This window comes from Zonotrichia leucophrys, chromosome 14 (genome assembly GCF_028769735.1).
Source record: "Zonotrichia leucophrys gambelii isolate GWCS_2022_RI chromosome 14, RI_Zleu_2.0, whole genome shotgun sequence".
NCBI classification, from domain to species: Eukaryota; Metazoa; Chordata; class Aves; order Passeriformes; family Passerellidae; genus Zonotrichia; species Zonotrichia leucophrys.
The window spans coordinates 11,508,636-11,532,270 of record NC_088184.1 but is presented as its reverse complement, the minus strand read 5'-3'; the positions used below and the strand labels follow the sequence as shown (position 1 = coordinate 11,532,270).

Genomic DNA, 23,635 nt, shown 5'->3' with positions numbered 1-23,635 from the left:
CAGCCAATTAATTAATTGAGCCTCCCCAGCCAGCCTGTGCCCTCAGTGCCACAAGGAAGCATTTCTAGAGGAGGAAACAGAGGCAGAGAAGCAAAATTATTGGCCCCAGCTAAAGAGCTGAGCTGGCTGCTGCCTCCACAGTGATGCCTCACCCTGCACTGGCTGGGCCATTGCTCCCAGTCCCGTGGGGATGGTCCTGGTGCCTTTTCCAAACTGGTGTGGGAATGGTCTCAATGCAGAGATCAGCTGAGGGGGTTCTTTGGGTGTTTATCAGTGACTGGAGCATCTGAGCCCAAATGAACTCATGAGCTGCCATCACTTTGAAGCACCCCAGCGTCTTGATAAGGAATCCTGTGGGACCATGAAACAGTGTCAGGAGGCCCCACCACTGTTTCCATCATTCATCCTTGCTGACCAACTCTTATTTCTCCTGGCTGGGACCTTGAGCAACGTGATTTAGTGGGTAGTGGGTGACATCCCCACCCATGGCTGGGGAGCTGGAACTAAATGATGATGACTTTTTATTTTATAATCCTAGATGATTTTAAGGTCTTTTCCAAGGTCTTTTATTCTTTTTTTTTTTAAGGTCACTTCCAACCCAAACCATTCTGTGGTCCTATGAGGATGCACTCAGGGTTTGCAAGGAAAGGCTGTTCCAGCTGAAAGGTTTGTTTGGTCCAGGTGCTGGAGCTGAGATCTGAGAAGGGACCTGCCAAGAGGCACTAAACAAGAGAGAGGTGACCCCCAAATCCCCTCAGGTCCTGTTCACTGCCTGGTGAGCAGGACACAGCCCTGGAAGCTGTATGCTGTGGGCAGGATCTGGGGCACCTGGAGGAGGTGGAGGAAGAGCGAATGCATTCCTGCAGAAATTACCTGCCTTTTATTATGAAATCCTGCTAATGGTTTGTTGTCTACACAAATAACCACGGGGAATGAACTCGTGCACTTCCCAGCCTGCTCTGTGTCTTCCTGGCTCAGCTCCTTTCTGAACAAACATAACCTTTTGCAAGAATACCTGTCAAAATCGTTTTGAAATACTGAAATAACAGGATGGGATATGGTTTGCTCCTGGGCCCTAGTGCTCATCCATCAGGACTCAGGATGTCCATCCAAAGCGACTTGTGAGCAGGATGCAAGGGAACAAAACCCTGGCAAGCAGCAGGGCCTCAGAGGGCTGCATTTGGGGAGCTTAGCACCTCACCTCACTGTGCTGGGCTCCCACACACCCACCTGGGAGCAGGGCAGCTCTCAGACCCTCACTTTTTGTTGGTCATGGGTGGGTGTGATTCAACTAGAGCTGATCAGGACAAACCAGTGTCCTTTGGGCCTGGAAGTGCCTTCATGGCCTCACCACCTCCCTTCTCACCTCATGTGAGTGTTTTAGAGATGGGGCAAAAAGCTGTGGAGTCTTGGAAGAGTGTTGGTCACCAATGGTTGAGGGGCACGTGGATGCCTGGGTGGACCCATGGACACAGAGCCATCCCCTCCCCTCCAGTCTCAGAGTGCCAGGGGCTGGTCAGGGCCTACCCAGGGTGTCTCAGTGTGGGAAAAGCTGTAAATGCTGAGTGTCTTTACCTCATAAGAAAAATCACCCCTCCATTTTCTCTTTCCCCAGAGCAGCAACAGGCTTTGTGCTCTAACCCATCCCTGGCTCCCCACCCTGAAAGTGGGGGGATAATCCACCCCTCAGTGGCTGCTCCCAGGGCACAGACACATCTGTTTAGGGACAGAGACCAATGCCTTCTGATTCGCAGGAGAAACCCCACTGCATGGTGGCACCTGCTTGGCCAAGAGCCCTTCACCTCTCATCCCCTCCCCAGTTCCTCCCACCTGGAATAAGGTGAGGGAATCTATTTTCCTGGGTATGAGCCTTTTTTCTTCAATGCACTTGGAAGTGATGAGCACTTGGACACAGGCAATTGGTGGAAGAAATCAAAACAAAACACTTAGAAATCCAAACAGTCCCCCCTCCAAAAGATATCCCATCAACCAACCAACCAACCAACAAACAAAAAAGTCCTTCAAATAAAACTCCATCTCTTTCTCTAAAATCCATGATTAAAACCTGGTACAAACAGGTGAATATAGAGATATATATATATATTTTTTTTTTTAGTAGATGTAGTATTGTTTTTTTTCTCCTCTCTCTCTCTCATTATACAGCAAACATTGCAAATATAGAAATTTTCTCTGTACAATTAACGACTTCGGTTTACAATGCAATGTGTGGTAAAACCTCTTAGTGAGTGAAAATGTGAACGGGCCTTCAACCGGGTGAAAGTCTAAACTGGAAGACTCCGTTTGCAAAAACAGCCCAAAAGATGGAGCTCCTTCTGGTCTCTTTTTTGGTTTTTGTTGCTGTTTTTGTCGCTGTTGATTTTGGAAGGGAAGGAAGGAAGAACACAAACTGTTCACAAAGAATCCACAAAATCACGGAATAGGGACTCATGCAATGCAATATTGGAAAACGCCAGACCTCAGCTCTCTGCCCGCTCTTTCATTTTCATTTTATATTCAATTTTTTCTTTTTTCTTACATTTTTTTAAAAAATCAAAATGAAACAAAACTTTTTTTTTGTTTTTTTCCCAACTCCACAGTTTGTTTGTTTGCAAAGTTTGTGTTCAAATTTGGTGCATGTCTCACCAACGTGAGGACATTTTAATATCTCACTGTATATATTATATAGAATATTTATAGATTTTTTTCATTATTTGTTCTCTCTTTTAATTTTTTTTTATTGACTCTCTTTTTTTTTTTTAATTTTTATTTTGTTTCAAAGACAGTCTGAATAAAAATAGCTGCTGCGGATTTCTTTTTGGTCCAGTTAGTGTGTTAAGTCACGAGTTGTGTGAGGACTCAGGACTTTTGCTGGGCAGAGACGCCCTTCCAGTAGTCTAAGATGTCGTGGAGATCCTCATCTTTGGCAAACTGGACCTTTTTGCGTAGGGCGTGGCCGGCTGCCATGTACTCCTCCTCGTCTTTGTGCCGCTTGCGGTTGAGTTTGAAGCGCTCCCAGATGCTGTGCGAGGGTTTGCAGGTGTACTCTGGGCTGGAGGTGTAGCTCAGGTTGTGGTACTGAGGCGAGAGCTGGGAGTAGGCCAGGTCTCTGGGGCGAGGGCGGGTCAGGGGCTCCAGGATGGAGGGCTTGCGCCCGCCCATGCTGTCGTGCTGCTCCCCAGGGTGCGAGCTGGGGTACGAGTGCCGGTGCTCGCTGTACTGGCGGATCTTCTCCGCCTCTGCCCGCAGGATGGCCGCGGCCGGCGTCACAGTGAGGATGGTGTCGGTGGTGGGGGAAGTCTTCTCGATGTATTTGGCTTCGGATTTGTGGCCCGATCCCTCGGAGCGGTAGGACCTGGGGCTCCGTATGGAGCCGCTGGAAGAGGTGCTGGAGCGTTTGGGGGCCGCCTCCATGCTGTGGTGTCGCTGGAGAGGGTGGTTGTAGCTTTCCTTGTAGACGGGGGAGAGGAATCCATGCTTGCTGGGGATCTGCTCTGACAAGAGCACCAGCTGAGGCTCCACCGTGGAGACCGCCCCCGACTTCACCCCTTGGAAGGAGGTGGACTCGGATTTCAAGGCATCGATGCAGTTGTTGATGATCTGGTTCACCTTGTCCACCTCCTTGGCGATGGTGGAGATCTCAGCCACAGAGCCCTGCGTGTCTGGCGGCAGGGACAGCTCACAGTCTCTCCTCTCAGGCTGCTCACCTGTCCTCACCTCCATGTAGTTGCCCTTGGTGGCCTTGGGGGTCTCACTGCTCTCAATCAGCTTGTACTGCTCAACCTCGCCAGCAGAAGGCAGGTAGGGGATGCGGGTCACTGTCTCCCCACCCAGTATCTGCCCCTGGGACAGCTGGGTGATGCTGGTGGTCTCCATTTCTGGCCCATACTTCAGCTCGATGATGGTCTTCTTCATGCTGCCGGCAGCCTTTTTGTGCTTCTCCTCCTGCTGGCGCCTCTTGCGGAGACAGTAATACACCACGCCCAGGACAATCACCATGCCAAAGAGACAGCCCAGGATTGTCATGATGTAATGGGTGGCAGTGGAAGGGGTGGGCACCGGCTCCTTGCGGTTGGGTCTGGTGGGGGTGATGGTGACGCAGGTGTGGTTGTACTTGGAGTACTGGTGAACGGAGACTACACAATAGGTGTAATCTCTTTGTGCTACTAGGTTGCTCACGGTGATGTTCTCCTCCTTCTTCCTGAGCTTGGTGATCATGGAGGAGAAGCCGTTTTCGAACTGGGAGAGGATGTACATCTTGCTGAAGGGGTAGGGGATCTGCACGGTGAGGACGGCCGAGTTGTGGTTGAGGTGCTTCACCTGGATGTTGGGGCGCACCTCGGTCTCACCGATGGGCGTGAACAGGGAGAACTGCGGCGTCGTGCCGTCGCCGGAGGAGCACTCCTCCTCAGAGCAGGGGCTTTCGGAGGGCACCGTGGTCACCTGGTACCTGGGGGGGATAAAACGAGGGATCACAGTGTAGGAGCCACCAGTGCAAAGGGAAGAGAGCATGCTCAGAGCATTGCGGTAGCCAGTCCGGCCTTGGCCTAACAAGTAGTAGCCCATGTAGTCGGGCGGGGAGTCGCACTGCATCCGGTCGTAGGTGCGTGTCATGTTGGTGAAAGCCTCCAGCCATTGCAGGAAGCCCAGGAGCTCGCAGGAGCAGTAGAAAGGGTTACTGTAGAGTTCACAGACAGAGAGCTTGTTTAGGCCCCGAAAAGTGTTGCTGTCCAGTCTCTGGATCCTGTTCATGGACAGGTCAATGTTCACTATGTTGGGGCACTCCCAGAAGGCATTGGGGGTGACGGTCTCGATGAGGTTGGCCTGGAGATAGAGGTACTCCAGCTTCCCCAGGCCCCGGAGGATGCCCTCGGTGAGGTTCCTCAGTCGGTTGTAACCCAGCTGCAGCACCTGGAGGTTGAACTGTCCTGAAAAGGCACCGTCCTCGATGTAGGAGATCTCGTTCTTCGTCAGGTTGAGGTATGTCAGGTTGCCGAAGCGGCTGAGCGAGGCGTACTGCACGCTCTTGATCTTGTTGTCATTCAGCCGCAAGTCCACGATGGTGCTGTTGATCTGCTGGGGGATGGACTCGTAGGGGGGCTGGTTTTGGCTGCAGATGGCCAACCAGACGAAGCCCTTGTCCCCCTCGATGAGCCAGCAGTCCGCCCGCACCCCGCCGGCGTGCAGGAGGGACACGGCCGCCACGCACATGCAGAGGGCTGATGTCGCGGCCCACCGGCGACCTGCCATCTGGAAGGGCAGCACGGAGAGGGGCTCCTGGTCTGCTGGAAGCGGGGAACAGGACAGGGGCTGGGAAGGTGAGGGCTAGTGCTCCTTGGGCAGCTTTGCTTGCCTCTCCCTTCTCCTCATGGCTCAGAGACGGGAGGGAAGCGTCCGTGGAGAAAGCGGAGCGCGGTGCCCACGGTGCTCGGCAGCCAGCAGCCAGGGGCTGCTACCAAGGCCTGGGTGGCTGAGGCTGGTCCCACATCACCAAGCCTCTGGCATCTCGAGGAGGGAGTCATGAAGTTAAGCGCCTGTGCAGAGGAGTCGTTCAGGCTTAGAGACAAGCCTTCCTCTCATTTTTTATAGTACTTCTCCTCGTTTTCTTTCTGCTGCACATCGTGGCCCTGGTCCCCATCTCCCTGTGCCTCCGGGTGTTTGGCTGTCCCCGCTGGGTCTCCCGGCTCACCTGTTCAAAACAAAACACAAGCACAAGCTCAGCACAAAGGAAAGACAGTCAGCAGTCAGAGGTGTTGGAGATCCATCCAACTCCCTTCTTAGTTAGGCACTCGCCTTCTCATCCTGGCAACCACCTTTCAAGGAGCCTTTGGTTTATTTGGTTGCCACTGGCACTGTTTGGCAGCACAAGGAGAGGTGGTCACTGACCATTGAGGTCACCCTCTGAGCCCTTGTCCAGCATCACTTTTTTGGCAGTTGAGACCAACACACATCCAGCGCACCGTTCGTCTGACCTATTTAGGTGTCTACCTGAGGAGGAGAGGAGTGATGCCCCAGAAGTGTCTGTTCCTCTCTGCTGAGAGCAGATGAAGTCTAGACAAGTGGCTCTGATGTAGATTTGATGCTGCAGTGTTTTGCTGAGGGGAATCCTGACTGTCTCATGTGCTGGTGTGTGCAGCAGCAGTGCCCACACAAGGGGTGCTGGTTGAGGACACTGTGTCTCTCTGCATGCACTGCCATGTGGCATCTGGGATACAGCCCAGCATCAAGCACTTGTCCTGTTCCTGGAAACCTTTGCAAAACCCACTGGTGTGACTGTGAACCATCCAGCATCCCCTGCTTGTTGGGGGCTTGTTGCCTTTCTCCAAGGCTCTCCCTCCCAGGTGAAATGATGCAGAGGTGTGGAAAATCAGCAAACATTCAGTGCCATAAGAAGAACTTGGAACAGTTTCCATTGGAAACATGGCTGGTAAGAACTGCAGGTTTCTTGGGAAGTTGTGAAGGAGATAGGGCCACATCTTACATCCAAATTTTCTTTCATTAAATCTGAAAAATAGTATAAATCCAGAAGCAGTTTTCCAGACCATTTTACAGTGCCCAGGCTGGACTGTTCTTGGTGCTACACACCTGAAAATTGTGTGGGGCTGATTGTTTAGAGGCAGATGTATACTCTGACCCTTGTCCCTAAGAACCCAGGTTCTTTTCCAGCACAATACCAGCAGAAAAGGAGAGCATATTTCACTGCAGAAACCCCTGTCCACCATTCAGTTTGTACCCTGGTAAACAGGCCAGTAATAATAAGCAGTGAAACAGTTTATTTGGTTGGATTGTGACCAGTGAGTCTGTTCCCTGGTCACAGTTGTGTTTCCATTACATGGACGACAAGACCTTCTCTCACATCAGCTCTCTGCACATGAGACTTTCTTTCCAGCCACCTTTCCCTCCGTGTGCTCTCACTGCCCTGAGATGCTCTGGCAATACCTGCAAGTCCATTTTAACACAGCTGAGTCCTCAGAGCCAGCAAGGGAGGCGGGACTGTGCTCCCTGGCAGATTGCAGGTGAGTGCCCCCCCTGCCACCCCCACAGAGACACAGGCTGCAGTGCCAGACTGAAACACGTCTGCTGCTGCATCCCTCTGGTGTTAGACAACTCAATTAACCTCTCTGCACTCCAGCCTCCTCGCTGGTGCTGTGAGATAATGATAGCTCTTCATGGGGTGGTGGGAGACTGAAGCAAAGTGCCCTGAGCTCCTCTAGTTGGGGTGAAAATCCCAGCACACACATTGTGTTGTGGAGACTTTCTCTCTAGGTGTGCCAGCTCTCCTCTGCCACAGGAGCAGCCTGGTGTTCAGCTCCTCCTGCACCCTGTGGGGATGTGCATTGCCCCTAAGGGTGTGGGATGAGGGCATTCCTGGCCTGCAGAGCCATAGGCAATAGCTTATATTGTCCCTCTGGGGTGGCATTTCCCTGTTCCAGCATCTCCCTGCTCTCCTCCAAGGACCTGTGGCAAGGGAAGCCCTGCCAAACCCAGCCCAGGCAGCAGGAAAGGATGAACATGGCATATTCTCTTCAGCAAACATTTATTCTGTCCCCTCTATCTCCCATTGTGGCCCAACCACCCTGTCTGGGCAAGCTTGCGTTTGGGAAGGCTCTGCAGAGCCAAACCAGCCTCTTCCTCACAGAGGAAATTCATGCAGTGGGACCATCCATGAGCAAGGAGCAGAGACAGATTCCCCACAGATCTTGCCAGGCTGATCCCCTATAGCCTTCCCCAACAGCACCTTTGAGCTTCCCCCATCTAATTGGAGGTGTTGAGGATGAAAAAGAGCAGCAGTAAATGACTCAAACACGTTCAGTAAGTCTCCCACTGTATGTTTTCTCTTATTTCCCATACATTGCCTATCAGCCAGGTCCTTCCCAACAACAGAAAGGAGAAATGGCATTTTATCAGCAGCCCGAGTTTAATTTCAGCTCATTAAAGCAAGCAATTTGCTGGTTTATTTGCTTTACAAAGTGTGAATAAAATGACAGCATTAAGGAGATGTGAGAGAGGAAAGAGGGGCTAATCTCCCTTTTTATTAGATTCTCGGGACATGACTGGTGAGTGGAGAAGTGGGTCTTGTTGCTTTGCAGAAAAGGCATAATTGTTCATCTTGCTGGCTCCTGAGAGCCTCCATCCCAGCCTTGGTGGGTGTGTGCCCAAACACCAGCACCAAGCATCCTGCAAGGATCCAGTGGTTTAACCCTCCTGCCTGCCTGATTCATCTTTGCCCAGTTGTCCTGAGTTCATTCTCCTGCTAACACAATTGCACATCACTTTTTCCAGTCCTCTGAACCCCCACAGAGCTGAGAAAACCTGGGAACAAACCAGCAAAACTCTCACATGAAAAAAACCAGGAAAGTGGCAATTTGTGGGTTTCTTTTGCTGCTGGAGAATGAAGCAAAAGGTAGGAATGAAGAGAGTGTGGAATAACAATAGAAATGTTTTGGAATGATGGGTTTAATCTCAGTCAGAAAGGCTTGAAGTGTGGCACCATGGTGACAATGACAACAGCCACATCCATGACGAGGCCATGGCAGCCACCCAGGAAATTCCTGCACCATTCCTGCAGTTTCCTGGACCCTCCAGACTCTGCTGCAATTCCCTTTTCTTCCATTCTCAGGGGGCAGAGTGGTTTGACCAGCTGAGGTGATGCTGGGTTTTTGTGCCCAACAGAGGCCAGCAAAGGGGCAATGACCACTCCCTCACTCCTTGCTCCTCCTGCACATTGCCTCTGATATCCAGTATCTCTGCTTCTCCCTGCTAATCCTCAATATTCACTGTGATATCTCCCCTCCTACCCATCTCTGCTTCTCCAGCCCTGCTCCCTGTCAGCAACCCAGCAGCAAAGAGGGATGGCTGGAATTTCGAGGCTGCAGCCTGCCCTGATGAGCAGCAGCATCCTTATCCTGGCTGAAACCCCACAGCAAGGGAGGTGGAAAGAAAAAGGAAAAGCTGGAGCTTCAAAAACCAGCACAAGCTGAATGGGAAGTTTTTGCTTCCATTTCCCAACTAATGGCATCTTGGAAAATCAAACCAGAGCAGCAGCTGCAAGGAAGCAAACAAAGCAGCTGTGGGGGCTGGGAAGAGAGCTGGCACTCGGTTCCTAATTTTGTTATTCTACTGAATGAGTTATTTCAAACTGTGGATTACATTTACTGAGGGAACACAAGATTACGCATGCGTGTGCGTGTGTATACACACAGCAGGGCTCCTCTCCTTGGCATTTCTGCATCTCCACAACTTTCTCTTCACTAGCTGCTCCATCTCCAGCTTCTCTGAGATCCCCTTCCACAGCCACTTGGACTCTTTTATCAAAAATTTATCCCCCCTACAAAGAGAGCCAGAGGAAAATGGAAGTGGTACAGTACAAACATGAGTGTTCAGTCACCCAAACAGAAGGGGAGGGAGAATTTGGCTAACAGAAACCAGATTTTAAAGCGAACCTTGGTTCTTCATTGTGTGTAAAATAATCTGGAGAGCTCCAAGATGGCAGATGAAACCTTTAATAGTGATGAAATCACTTGTAAATAGTTAATGTCCATCCTGTATATGTCAGGTGGGGAAAGGAGGCTTCCAGGCAGATTTTCCCTTATTCATACTCCTGGTCTTTGCTCCATGACTCCTGCTGGGTGATGTTGGTCAGAATCAAAACCTCCCTGGATCACAAAAATGCTCAGGCCTGTAAAATTCAAGTTTGTTTTATATCCAGACATCCTGGTCCCTTCACTGACAGGGCTTAGGCAGCATTTTGTGCATCCCAACCTTATTCCCAAAAGCCTCACAGTGTCAGATAATAGAGTTCTCCAATCAATTCTACTCTCTCTCCTGCTATTATTTATTATTTAAGAAAAACAGGCAAGGGAGAAGAGATATATTTTCCACAGAGGTTTGAGGAGAGATTAAGAAGGAATGAAGCACAGAGGTGAAGGGGAGGCTGAGAGAGAAGTGCCCAGCATTGCATCCAGGATAGTTTTACTGGGACTCTGGGAGGTCACAGAATGTATGACAACTGTCCAGGTGGGAGGGATGGCAAAGAGATAACTTTTCTGGGAGACACTGGGAGAAACAAAGAGAAATTAATGCTTGCTCTCTATACAGGGACATTAATATTACCAGTATGTCAACACTCTGTATGGTGTTGGGGCCAATCTCTCCTTGGCTTATTCCTATGTTAACCTTGATGGAAAAAGTTATGATTTTTACTGGAAGCTGATAGTCAATCCCATTTAATTTAGCAGTAAACTTTGTGTCTGAGGGGAGCTCTAGTTCAAAGCCACTGTGCCTCCCTACAAAAGCCAGGATGAGGCCAGAGCTGCAGCCTGGCAATGGCCAGAACAGTCTTTCTTTGCACAAACATTTTTAAGAACCTTTTTTTCTATGGCAAGATAAATTCTGGTTTAAAATGACAACATTTTCAAGACAAACTGTTGGGATTTCAGAAAATAAGACTATTCTGCTGTTACTCAGCTGCAGTCTGAAATCATTTACATCCATCTCATGCTGCTTGGTTTCCAGGGTCTGTTGAGATGACAACCCTATCTCATGCTGCTGTGGGCTGCTGAGCAGAAGCCTCTGCTGAGTTTAAGTAAATGCATAAATGATCTTCTTGGTGAGCAACCTCTTAAGCCCAGCCGGGGTACCTGTGCATTAAACCAGCCTTCCAAAACATCAGCACGAGCTGCAGTGGAACATCAGCTCCAGCCCCTGACAGAGCAGCTGAGCCCTCAAGGAGCTGAGAAATGTGATGAGAGAGACAGAGTTAGGGGAAGGTGAAGAGGAAAAACATTTTAGGGAATGTAGAGGAGTAAGAGCTCTGATCAGGCACCACTCTAGCAGTAAGGAAGATGTGTTTCCATGGGAGAAAGCCTCTCTAGTACTTTCTTGATGGGGTTTTTCCTTGGAAATAATCAGTCTGAATCACAGCTTCATTATGGGATGGTTATGCTGATGGCATGCTGGGGAAAAGCAGAGGTCTGGTGTGCAAGCAAGAGTCCCCTTTTCCCTGTAAATAGTGAAGATCACAGGATGTTTTTCAGCACCATGCCATGGAGGGAGCCAGTCCCACACTGGAAATGGAGCTGCTGGTGCTCCTCAGCAGAGACAATCTGAGCTCCCCTGCATTGTCATCCTCACTCAGATCCCTGCTGCTGTTTGGAAAAGGGCTTTACTGCTTTCATTCACTAATTTATTTTTGCAGGAAGCCTGCATAACCCTTTGCCTCCCAAATGGGAAAACCCACTTTTGCACAGGGGGAAATCTGGCGATGGATGTGTGAAATGGTGAGTTGTCAGGAATTATTTTTAGAGGTGCAAGTGCCTTTTTTATTCTGATATTTTTATGGTTGCATTTGCAACCATAAACTTTCCCCTCTGTCCTGCCCTTCCCCTGTGAAGGGGACTTTGTGCAACATCTCAGTTTCTAGGTAGGATGTAATGCTGAGTGCTGAGAGATGGACAAGGAAACACACAGCTCATGAAGGACTTCATGAGCTGTGATCCCTGGGTGGGCAGAACAGAATTCACCCTTCCATTCCACCAGCACGTGTCCTGCACACAGGAATTGTTATGTTTGTGCTGTGAGCAAACACCTCTGCTAACCTCTCACTGACTCACTCACCTTGGAAGCTGGTCCTGCTTTTCTGGTTGGAGACTTTCAGATGTCTCTCCCAATCCAGGTCATCTTGTGATTTCAATAGTCCTCTGGAGCTGAGAAGCCTAGCTTAAGGCTGAACCCTCTGGCCATCCACTTTCTGAAGGGGCTTCTGCCCAGATTTTGCTATATCTGGCAAGCCCCAGTGCCCTACAAGCCTAATTTTAGCTCAGTGCTGCAGGCTGGCTTCTTGTCATGGGCCAGGAGAAGGTTAATGATCATCTGGGCAGCCCTCCAAAACCAATCTAATGTTTATTCAGGATAACAGCATTGCAGAGGAAACCAAGCATGACCACCTTGCACACAGAGCTTCCCCATCACAGCCCTGCTCCTGCAGGTGGCTCTGCTGGAGCAGCTCACCTGCGTCCCCTCTTGGAGGAGACCCTTCCCTAGGTCCTCATCAACATTTCCAACCCTGCCCTCCTAACCCAAACAGCTGCTGTGTTTCTACAGAAAATCAGTTTACCAGGCTGTGGGTCTGATGTTTCAGCAGTGGAAATACGCACCCACCTTTTTATTTTTTTATTTTTTTTAATAGGACACTCCGCTTGGATCAGACAGCCAGGCTACAAACAAATATCCATTTATTTGGACATTTGGGAGGTGGGTCAGTGGTCCCAGCCTGATGGTGGGATGTTATGGCCTGGTTAGAAGTGAGAGGATGAGGGGCTGGTGCAGGTCAGCACATGAGGAGGCACAGGGATGTGGCACAGCAGTGACTGCACCCTCTGGCAGAGGGCAGAGTCCACAAGATGGCTGTGTGCATTCATTCACCTCAGCTGCTCTTTAATGGTTTAATTTCAGCCATGAATTTCAGCTTTTTCTTCCCACCAGGACAGCCTCTGCAGTTATTCCATCATGCCTTTGACATAACATTAAAGGATGTGCAACAGATCCATCCCAAGAACACCCTGCTCCTGCAGGGAGGTGACAACACTGATTTCTTGGGGCTCTCCTCAGGGTTCCATGAAGGGATTGGGTATAAACTGTAAAGCCTCAAGGCCTGAGATGTGCTGTGCTAAGGGAAATATTCTATTCAGCAATAAGTACTCACAGACATACATGGCCCAGGAGAGCTCTTGATGCTTCCCTTGGGGTGCAGGAAAAATTGTACAGAGAGAAAAAAGAGTTTTCTGAGGCAGCCCTGAGATGCTGGTACTGGATTCACCATCAACAGTCCCAAAATAGCTGATATTCACTGCTGGGAGGCACTGTGAGAACATCTATTTAGCACAACACTGGGAATGTGCCTCCTGCTACCTGAGATGGTCAGGGAGAGGGCTGGACAGCCAGATGGCCACAAGTGTTTGGAGCTGATATTAATGTCTCATTTGATTATGTTTACAGCATGATTAAAAGGCTCCTAGACTCCTGAGCAGGTATTTTTATTATGCTAAATCTAAACAGGACACAGATACCCCACTGTGGGCTTGGCTGGTTAAACATGGTGCCAGGCAGTGTTTCTCTCAAGAGAAACCTGATTTCCCACTGGAGCATGCCCATGCACTGGTGGGAACAAGCAAAACCCATCTTTGCCCACAGAGGATACCCAGCTACAGGCATGAGGGACCACTGGGTTTATTTTTTCCAGCATGCCTAAAGCTCAACCAAACAGCCTTCTACCTAAAAGTGTGTAGCCAGATGCAGAGAAGCTTGTAAAAAATGGGTTGTGCACATGCTAGACTCCAAAATAAACTGGTTTTTATCAAGGCACATGCCCAACTGATGGTGGAAAAGCAGCAGTAGGAGCTGCTGTGTGTTAGCACACAGAGCCCTTGCTCAGCGTCCTGGCTGCCCCTCAGCCAGGTCTGTGGCCACTCTGAGCCTCTGTGTTTCCCTGCTTGTACAGAAGATATGGAGAGTGGAAAGAAGCTTTGGAGTCCAAGGGAACAGAAGCAGGGATCTGTGCCAGAGTTTGGATTGCCCGTCCTTTCCCCAAACATCTCCTGTGGAGGTTACCCAAGCTGAAAAAGCAAGTGAACCCAAAACACCTACCCTCTTTGGAGGATTGGAGTTTATTGTTAATAATCTACTGCTAAAGGGTAACATCTGTTTTGGACAAACTGTAATGAGATTTAAACCCCAGGTGGAGGGAGGACTTCACAGTAATAAATGACTTTCTGTATGTCTAAATAGTTTTAATTTTTTTTCTGGCAGAAATAGCTGCTTTTCACCTCAGGCTTCTTTTTGCCAGCTCTTTTTGTTTAATGATTGCTATTAATTTCCAGGGTGGCAGATGGATTCTGGGCTGGTGTAGTTTGAAATGAGGAAAAACAGCCCATGAAGGTGTGAGCTTGCCATGAATGTGTGCACAGGTCACACACGCTGCTGTGATGCCATGTGTGGGAGTTTGCTTCCCAGGGGAACAATTGCTTCCTGCTCCTCCCCACTGGGATGTCTGAGCATCCCTCAGCCATAAAGGAAGGTAAATTAACATTTCTGGTCACTGCTTGTAGCTCTGCTTGTTTAGACCTTCGTTTAATAAAGGTGCTGATTTCAGCAAGGGTTCGGGAGGGACTCAAACCAGCACCAAGTGCTTGGCTAAATCCAAGTGAAATTAGCTGGAGAGCAGCACATGGTCCCCAGAACATGGAAAGGAGCTAGATGCTGCCAGGTGATGGGGATTCCTCCTTGGGCACGAAACAGACATTTTTCAGTGCTTTTCCTATTTATTTGGATTTATTTTTTTTTTTAATAGTGTGGGATTTCCCAAACAAACAACCATTCTCCATCCTCCAGCTGTGGTAGTAAATATCTGATGCTGAACCCAGCACACCCTGCCAAGATTGCAGTGCCCAAAGGAGGACTTTGTTTATCCTCTCTGCTACCAGCTCCTCCTCAAGGAGCCTACTGAACTAATCCCAATTAGTGCCACAGCGTGCTGGGGTGCCCTCCTTTGTCTTCCCCTCCTGTGGAGCATCCCTGCACTTGGCTCAGGATGCAGGACGCATGGGTGGCCAGGTGGGAAGCTGGATCTAGGAAGCAAGGCTGATGATGGACAACCACATGGCAGCACCCTGCGGACAGACAGCTGTCCTGAGACCAGAGCCTGGCAGAGGACACGGGAAGGAGGGAGGGGTTTGTTTGCCTGGGCCTGGGTGAGCTCCTGGGGATGGAGGAAAGGGGGTAGAGATAGAAAGTGCAGCATCTCAGGTGATGCAGATAATCGCCTTTAATCTCCTGCTCAAAATAACCCAAAGTCAAGTAAAGGAGGGATTACAGGGCCTAAGCCACTGTTATTGCTGGGGTGGAACAGACTTAGGTTGCCTCTGAAGGGCTCCTGAGGAAGAAGAGGAGCTGCAGCAAATGCCAGCATGCTAGGAATGCCCCCTGGTGAGGGTGAGGGACCCTCCTGAGTAGCCCAAGGGGATTTGGAGCTGCAGGGCAGCAGCTGAGGGGACACTGAGGAGCCCACACAGGGACCTGGTCCCAGGCAGAGAGTGTCTCAGATGCCCACTTGTCACCTTGTCATTGCTGATGGGTTTATTCTTAGTGCAGGATCCAAAGTGCTTTATAGCCATTAATTATCCTAATGGGGAAGCAGTGCCCGTGAAACCCATTTCACAGATGGGAAACAGAGCCCAGGAGGAGCTAAATGACCTACCAGGTACTGGGGCAGGGCAACTGAGGCAGGCTTCCTCCCATTTTAAGGTGCTTTTCCTTGGATTTGTGTTCCCATCAGCTGTGAGGCTGAAGGCTCCTCCTGCCCTTTGCCAAAAAGCCACAGCCTGGCTGCTGAGCTGCTGCCAGGGGAAACTGAGCTGCCGAGCCCCATCCATCAGCTCCTGGTGCTGCCTCTGAGATAGCAGCAGCACAGGGACTGTGTGAGGCAGGGCTGCACTGGGGAGGGAGCAGAGTATGCTCATTTTAATGAGCCTGTCCCTGCCTAAAGGAGAGAGAAAGCGAGAGGCCAACCTGCTTTAATAAACTCTGGCATGCGGATTTAATCAGACGGATCATTGTTCCCCAGCACAGGGATGAATATATTAAAAAAATGATTCAAACTTTTCCCCTTTGTTTTTCATTTGTATTATGTGCTGTGGTGTGATAAAACATCCTGGGGCCAACTTGCAAGGCAATAAAAGAGAGAGTGGAGGAGAGGAAGACATTGATCCATGCGAGCGAGCACAGGCGCTGTGGGGAGGAGGCTGCTGGCAGGCAGGGCTGGCAGAGAGGGGCTGCAGCCTCCTCAGCCCCCACCAGAGCCCCAGGGGAGATGTGGTTATGGGGGCTGACCTGCTGTCAGCTCCCTCTCAGAGATCGGAGATGACTAATAGCAGTTTAAGTCCAGTGCTAAATGCAGCCTCCTTCAAGCATGAGGCTTCATCTCACCACAGAAACAAGAATATCCCCACACCCCTGCCCCAGGAGGGATGGAGGGACAGTCCCCACCTTTCTACAGGGACACCAGCACGTGGATTGTGCTGGTGGTGTCTTTTGGAGTTAGGTGGCACTGAATGGTGCAACAGCACAAACTTTCCTCTGGACTGTCCCCTTCTCCTCACCAGGAGTTGTTTCATCACTGCCTCCATGTGCAAGGGGATCTGGGTGCTGCTCATTAATTTAGAGAACCAAATAGCTGTGGATAGAAAGCTGCAAACTGCACAGCTGGAAGGCAAAGGCTGCTCCCTGTATGAATGGCACACCCCTGTGTGCCTCTGAGTGTCCCCTTGGAGGCACAGGAAGGTCCTGATCCAGCACAGCAAAGGCAAATGGGTCTGCAGGCAGCGCAGGTGGGATTGTGTCCGTGTGTGCCTCAGCAGCACCTGGCTCTGGGCTTGCAAGGCTCTGCCTACGTGGGTGGGAATAAAGCCAGCTTAGACAAAATAGTCTTTTGTGCTAAATCCTGGACAGACCACCTGGAGCTGTGGACAAGGACAGACCTCAGAAGCCCCAAGATATCTCCATGGAATTCACCTCCTTTGCCCTGCCCCAGCTCACTGTCCTTGGCTCAGGCTTAGATAACCCCCAGCCCTTGTTGTGCTCACCCTCCTCTGGCCCATCAGGCTGCTTGTCACCCTGAGACACAAAGAATTGGCTCTCCAGGGATGGGACAGGGCACTCAGATGGGTTTTTAACCTCTCCCCCTGGTACTAAGGCCAGAGTTGTCTAGCGGCACTAGGCAGCTCCCTGGCAGGGATTTGGCTGAAGGCAGCCCAGAGGTGTTTTTTGAGGGGCTACAGGACCCCCTGCCAGAGCAAAGCTGTGCCTGACAGGTTTGACTGGCCCTAGGATTTGTGATGAGAACCCAGGAATTACTTTTTACATCCTGACCTCCACCAGCAGCTGCAAGGCCATGTAATGTTTAGAGTAGGGGGAAAGGCATCTCCTCCCTTGGAAAAGATTTCTCCAAACTGTGCCATTGACCCATCCACTGAAGAGTCACTTATGGCCACTTGGTGTAAAGTATCACCAACTTTGGCTTCTAACACACCACCATGCTGCTGCTTCATTAGTTCATCCACTACTGTCCATAAACACTAATAAATAATCCTATTTTCATTCCCCCCATTGTTTAAGTGGTCATTAATTGTAGTTTATATGCTGTCTCTGTGTATTTGTGTACGATAGCTTCTTCATGATTCCTTGATTAACTGTGATTGATCGTGTATTTTAAAATCAATTAAAAGTTTCAACACTAAAAGGTAGAGTCTTTAGCAGTAATTCTCCAAGACATTGCCATTTATAATGGAGCTATGGTAGTGCTGGGATCCATTAGTGTGGCAGGCTGTGATCTTTATTTTCCACATTTATGCAAATAGGTGAGTGTGAGTGTGCACGTGGCTATGTCTGGTGTGGGAGTTATAGGCAGGAAGAGGGTGTGGGAAAGAATCAGCTTCTCACAGGGTTGCTGGCTTTTGTGGGTGACCAGGAATCACCCACTCCCTTCCTTAAAGCACTAATGCAAGGGCTGAGCCCCTGGACCCCATAATTTCCTTGCACTGTGTATTAATTTTGTAATAGCAAAGAGGTGCTGATACCCTCAGCTGAAGGGGGCACAAAGTGGGATGGGTGCTCTTTGCAAAGCTGCTTTAGTGAGTGCCCCTGTGCCCTGCTGGGGTGCAGGTGAGGGGCATGAGGGAGCATGGGGAGGGCTGGGAAGGTCTGTGTCTGTGGTGCTGCTGCTATGATGGAGGAGGAGGAGGAGGGTGGCCACCACCATGGTCAGGGCATGGGCAGGGGCACAAATCATTACTCTTTATAGCATCATATCATATAGCATCATATTATATAGCATCATATCATATAGCATCATATCATATAGCATCATATCATATAAGCACTGTGTTATATCAGTGCTTAGCTCCTTGTATTGCTGTTCTGCTGGGGAAATGTGTGTCCAGCACCAGGGCTGGAGGAAATGGGCTTAACACCATGCTGCCTTGCCCTGTAACCCTGGATCCTGAGTGTTTATGCCTCTGTGCACCCTGTGACTGCAGGGCAGCTCTGCCCAAGCAGCTTCTCATGGCCCATGCAGAGAATCAGGGGTGGGGAAGCCACAGAAGAGATTTTGTGCAGGTGTTCTGAGGTGGGGAGCAGATCCCCAAGGCCCAGTGGGAAATTAGGCCCTTGTAATGGATCCCCTCCTTGTGCCCCATCCTCCTGGATGTCTGCCAGGGGCAGGGCCCTCCCAGCCATCTGCCAGCTCAGGCAGAGGATTCCTGTGCTCTAATCTGCTCTCAGATATTTGTCACCCACCCCTCTCCCAGCTGCACGATGCAAAAAATGCCTCAGTGCCCCAGTACAGCTGCTGGGAGCACCTCTAGAGGAAATCACCAGTCCTGTTAAATGATGGGGGGACTATGCTGTGCAAGCCCTGAAATGGGATCACCCTGTTGTATTAAGTTGCCTGCTTGCATTGATGTTAATGAAATAAAGAAATATAATGGTTCCAGACTTTTAAACTTCTTATAGCTCGATTTGCATAATGGCCACCGCTACCCTGAACAGGAACTGATCTGTCAAAAAATATTGTTCCAGCCCTCTATCATTCAGCTCAATGGGAGGTGCAGATTGGCCCACAGGAGCTGTTTTTCGCTGATGGAGTGGAGTTTGCCTAGTGCCGACCATAAAAAGCTAATATTAGCACGCAATCCAATATTGTAAAAAAGAAATTGGTTAAAAGTTATAGATCAATAACTGTTAGCGTGGCTCTATTTTTCAGACACATCATGTTTGCTGATGGGGAGGCAGGCTCCCTCCTGCTGGCTGAGGCAAGCCCAGGGTTCCCCCTTGGAGGAGCCTAGAGCTGCCAATTGAGGCTCAGCTGTTCTGGACAGCCCTGGGAGCTGCAGAGTTTCCTGTGGAAGTTTGTTCCCCTCTAGCCTGGAATATGAAATCCTGCTCCATGATGGTGTTCACAGGGGGCTGAGGATGAGGGAAGAGACGAGGATCTGACTCCATGTTTCAGAAGGCTTGATTTATTATTTTATGATATGTATTACATTAAAACTATATTAAAAGAATAGAAGAAAGGATTTCATCAGAAGGCTAGCTAAGAATAGAAAAGGAAAGAATGATAACAAAGGTTTGTGGCTTGGACTCTCTGTCCGAGCTAGCTCACTTTGATTTGCCATTAATTACAAACATCTAACATGGGCCAATCACAGATGCGCCTGTTGCATTCCACAGCAGCAGATAACCATTGTTTACATTTTTTTCCTGAGGCCTCTCAGCTTCTCAGGAGGAAAAATCCTAAGGAAAGGATTTTTCCTAAAAGATATCTGTGACACTGGTCAGAGCTGGACATTAGCCCTGTCTCCACCTTCTTGCATGTCCCTCCTTAGTGCTACAGATCCCTCTCCTTGATGCCCACAGCAACTCCCCTTGGTGCCTTAGATTGTCACTCCTTGATTACCTAGACCCCTTCTCCTCCCTGCCCTAGATCACTGCTCCTTGATTATCCACATCTCTGCTCTTTGATGCCCCAGATCTCAGCTCCTTGATTACCTACATCTCTGCTCCTCCATGCCCTAGATCTCTTCTCCTTGATTATCCCAATCTCTGCTCTTTGATGCCCTAGATTTCCTCTCATCAGTGCCCCAGATCTCAGCCTGCTGCCAACATGGTGTCTCTCCCTGCAGATGATTCCTGCAGTGCTTCCATCTCTTCCAGAATAACTGGATACTCTCACCCCTATGGGGAGAAGGGTGTTGGCATGCATCTGTCCCCTCCCTAAAGTGAGGTGAGCATCCCTCCTCTCACTGTGTGGATTTAAAGTGTGCCACCCACATGGCAGGGGCTTCTCTCCACACCAGAGTGTGTTTAAGGAGTGCAGACCCAAATCCTCAGCCACAGTGGTGGGGATGGGAGTGTGCAGGAGCAGGGGACCAGCTGAGCACCACCAGCCAGCATGACAGGGGCCCTTTTGCCCCCACTGACCTTGGGCTTGCCTCTGGTAGCTCATTACAGCCTGCCTTAGATCACTTGCCTCTTCCTTGCCCTTTATTGGAGATGCTGGAGAGCTTTCCTGACCAATATCATCAAAAAGGACACTTTTACTTCCAAAATATACAACTTAATTAGAACTGTGAAGGCAGAGAGCAGCCAGTCCATAAAAACACCTACTCTGTGGCAATCTGTACTGATTCTGTGGGAACTGGGGACAAGAGACTCCTGGTTCTCAGTGGGAACAGGGTGGTTTCCCAAACGTTACAAATACCACTCAGATCCCGGACAAAAAGGGTTTATTCCACTGCAAGAGAAGGGTTTGGAGTGGAAATGCCCTTACCTGCAGCCAAACATGCTTTGCTGAATTGGGACCCATTGGAAGCACGGGCTGAATAGCTGCAGACAGCACCAGAGAGACCCTCACCTAAATCATCACCCTCAAACACACCTTCTGGTTGGATGCCTGAATATCCACAGCCTTGCTCACACTCTCACTGAACTGGGACCATTGCCAGCTCCCCAGGGCCGTCTCCCTGCAGGCAGCAAGGCAACCCCACCCCATGGCAGGGCAGGGGTGTGTTTGCATCCAGCTGCCAGGACCTGTGGGCAGGACCTGTGTGTGTTTGCATCCAGCTGCCAGGACCTGTGTGTTTGCATCCAGCTGCCAGGACCTGTGGGCAGGACCTGTGTGTGTGTTTGCATCCAGCTGCCAGGACCTGTGTGTTTGCATCCAGCTGCCAGCTGTGGGCAGGACCTGCCTAACAAACCAGCTCCAGCCATCCCCATCCCTGCAGCTGCCCCATCAAACAGCTGACACCTTAAAAATTGATGGGGTTCATTTCCTGCCTCTGTGCACTCACTTGCAGCACCAGCTCTGCCATTACCAGCAATGTCCACATTAATTACTATCATGCCCAAGTACCTTGGCACAGCTCCCCTGCCTGGAATGCCTGTCCCAGCAGTGACCTGCATTTCCCTCCCCCTGGGACCTTTGGCATGGCTGGGATTGCCAGCACTGGGCAGAGCTGATGCTGTGATAGCCCCTGGGGACCAGGACAGGCACTCAGGCTCTGGTCCAGGCTCACCTGAGCACAGGGGGCTCCTTCACCCCTTGTGTCCCTGAGCAGTAGCATCAGTGCTGCCCCATCTCTGAGAAATGGGCTTTTCCACGTGGCATAAACAATTCAAATATTCATTGGGGACTGACTCTGTGGCTGGGTGGGGGGAGTATTTCTCCTGGGATCATTTGGAGTCCCTGCACTGAGCCCCTTTAGGTTTGAGCCCCAGGGACGAACCTTCAGCTTCCCACTATGGAGTCCTTCTGGACAGAAACCTCCAGTTTCTAAGGAAAAAAAGTCATGGAAAAAGGCTCAGCTCACTCTAAAAACAGCTCCTGAGGGATGGAGACAGGCTTTTCAATGCTCTGTTGGCTGCAGAAAATTGAAAATCTCATCTCTTTTGCATAAAATGCTGATTAACGACTGCTAAACACCAGCATATTTTAGACAGTAAAAGGACATGCACAAAAGAGATAAAACACTAGAAATTATGAGGTAGTGGAAGTCAGCAACTGAAAGGATCATAAAAAACCAACTTCAGCATGGACAGAGTTACATCTAACCCAGGTACCACACAGTCTGACCAAAAGTGTGCTTTGAATGCATGAGCACACCAAAATCAGGACCAGCAAGAGACTGACAAACACAAGAGAACACAACATTCATTCGAGATGCTTCATTTCTGCCTTTTGCTATTCACCTCAAAACCTCATGGGAAACACCAAGCCCACAAGCAATAGCTCCCCAGAAAAAGGTCTGTGAATTTTCATGGGTCACAAGCTGAACATGAGATATCCCTGTCACATCAAGAGGCAGACAGAGCCCTGGGATGCACCAGCTGCATTGTGGCCCAGGAGCCTCACAAAATCATCTCTCTGATCTGCCCAGGCCCCGTGAGGTCTACACTGGAGTGGATTCTGGTATTGGCAGCTCATATCAGAAAGGAGGTGGCGCTGCTGTAGGCAGCACAGAGCTAACAGGATGATCAGAGGTCTACGAGACATGACCTACAAAGAAAGATTGAAAGAACTGGGTTATTTTGCCTAAAAGAGATGATGGAAGAAGAGATGTGATAACAGTTTTCAAGTGCTTAAAAGGCTGCTGCTAAGGGGAAGAGAATAATCTGTTCTTTATGTTCATGGTGGACAGGACAAGAAATAATCAGCTTAAATTACAGCAAGAGAAATCAGGTTAGACTTGGGGACAAAAAAGGCTCCTGGAGCAAGGCAGTGGTTACCTGGGAAAATGCAAATGCTGTTTGGGGACAGGCTGGCAGACATCCATGGGGAGAGGGGGCTGTCCTGGGGCAGGGCTGCTCCCTCTCCATGCCCCTGTGGTGCCTCCAGCATGAGTCTGGAGCTCCTGGATTGTCCAAAGTGAGATCATCCTGCAGCAATCACTTCAGCAGGCTGGACAAATCCCAGACATTTTGGCTTGTGAGAAGATTCAAGATAGCAAAACTTGATTTGGTAGCAGGCTGGGGGCACAAGTCGACGTTTCGGGTTATTTTTCTTGCAGTAAAGAAATACTTCAAAATTGATTTTCCTTTTCCCTCTCATCTCTTTCAGTCACTCAATTGTAACACAAACGAAGCGGAGCATCCCAGCCACGCCACGCAGCCAGGCTGAAATGACACCATCCAAATGAAACCTGTTTGATAATGTCCTTGCTGAAAACAGCAATGAAACCAATCTCTCTCCTCCAGACAGCCGGGGTGGGGTTGAATCACCAGTTCTGAGTGCACAGACTTGCCTGGAGAGGTTTTTCAGCCAGATTGTTGCTACCAGAGAGACAAAAAGAAAACAAAACCAGGGCCCCTTCCAACCCAGCTGTGCCCCACTGAACAGCAGCCAGGATGGGAGATCCACCAGGGTGTCCAAGAGCAGCTCCATCCACTCCCACCTCCACTGTGCTGCTGAGCCTGCACCTCAGGGCTACTGATTAAGAGATTCTGTGCTCTCCTGAGGAATTATCATTACCCCTGGGTTCCAAGAGCAATCCTTTATTTTAAAAACCTGCCTCCTAATTCATTTTATATTTACCCATAGAATCTTGGCCGGGGTTTCTGAGAGTTGCAGGGTTTTTGGAAAGGCCAAGTTTTAAATGGAGCTGACTCAGCAGAAGCTAACTTGATTGAAACAGTGCCTGTTTGAGTTTATTCCATTCCTGGGCAGGATTGGAAACAAAGCAGCAGAAAATGGACTCTTCCCAGCTTTGTTTTCTCCACAGGCTATTGGCTATGTGCAGCAAATGTTGTTGCTGACCCACAGGGCTGGGACTGAAATGGAGGAGAGCAGAAGAGAGCTGGCAGAATCCCTGCTGCATATCCCATATTCTATGGATTTAAAGTTTAATACAGTTGAGATGAGAATCAAAAAACAAAAAGAAGAAAAATGAAGAAATAATGAAAAAATTAAAACCCTGCAATTAATTTTCAGCCTCGCTGCCCAGCATCAGCCTCAAAGAGGGGACTGGGGATGCAACTAATACTTAGATTATTAAAATATCTCTCCAGTTCCCCCCAGGTAGAGGCAAGCCTT

The 23,635-nt window shown here is 49.7% G+C and overlaps 1 protein-coding gene across 4 annotated transcripts in view; it reads right to left on the bottom strand.

Moving 5' to 3' along the window:
• Positions 1-2,079: 2,079 nt before the first annotated feature.
• Positions 2,080-23,635, bottom strand: part of ELFN1 (extracellular leucine rich repeat and fibronectin type III domain containing 1) — a 102,874-nt gene continuing 81,318 nt past the window's right edge. For all 4 annotated transcript variants that reach the window (XM_064726029.1, XM_064726028.1, XM_064726031.1 and 1 more), the window contains one exon: positions 2,080-5,686. In XM_064726029.1, coding sequence (XP_064582099.1) covers positions 2,857-5,247 — 2,391 coding nt within the window. In that variant the 5' untranslated portion in view covers positions 5,248-5,686 and the 3' untranslated portion in view covers positions 2,080-2,856. The remainder of the gene's footprint in view (positions 5,687-23,635) is intronic.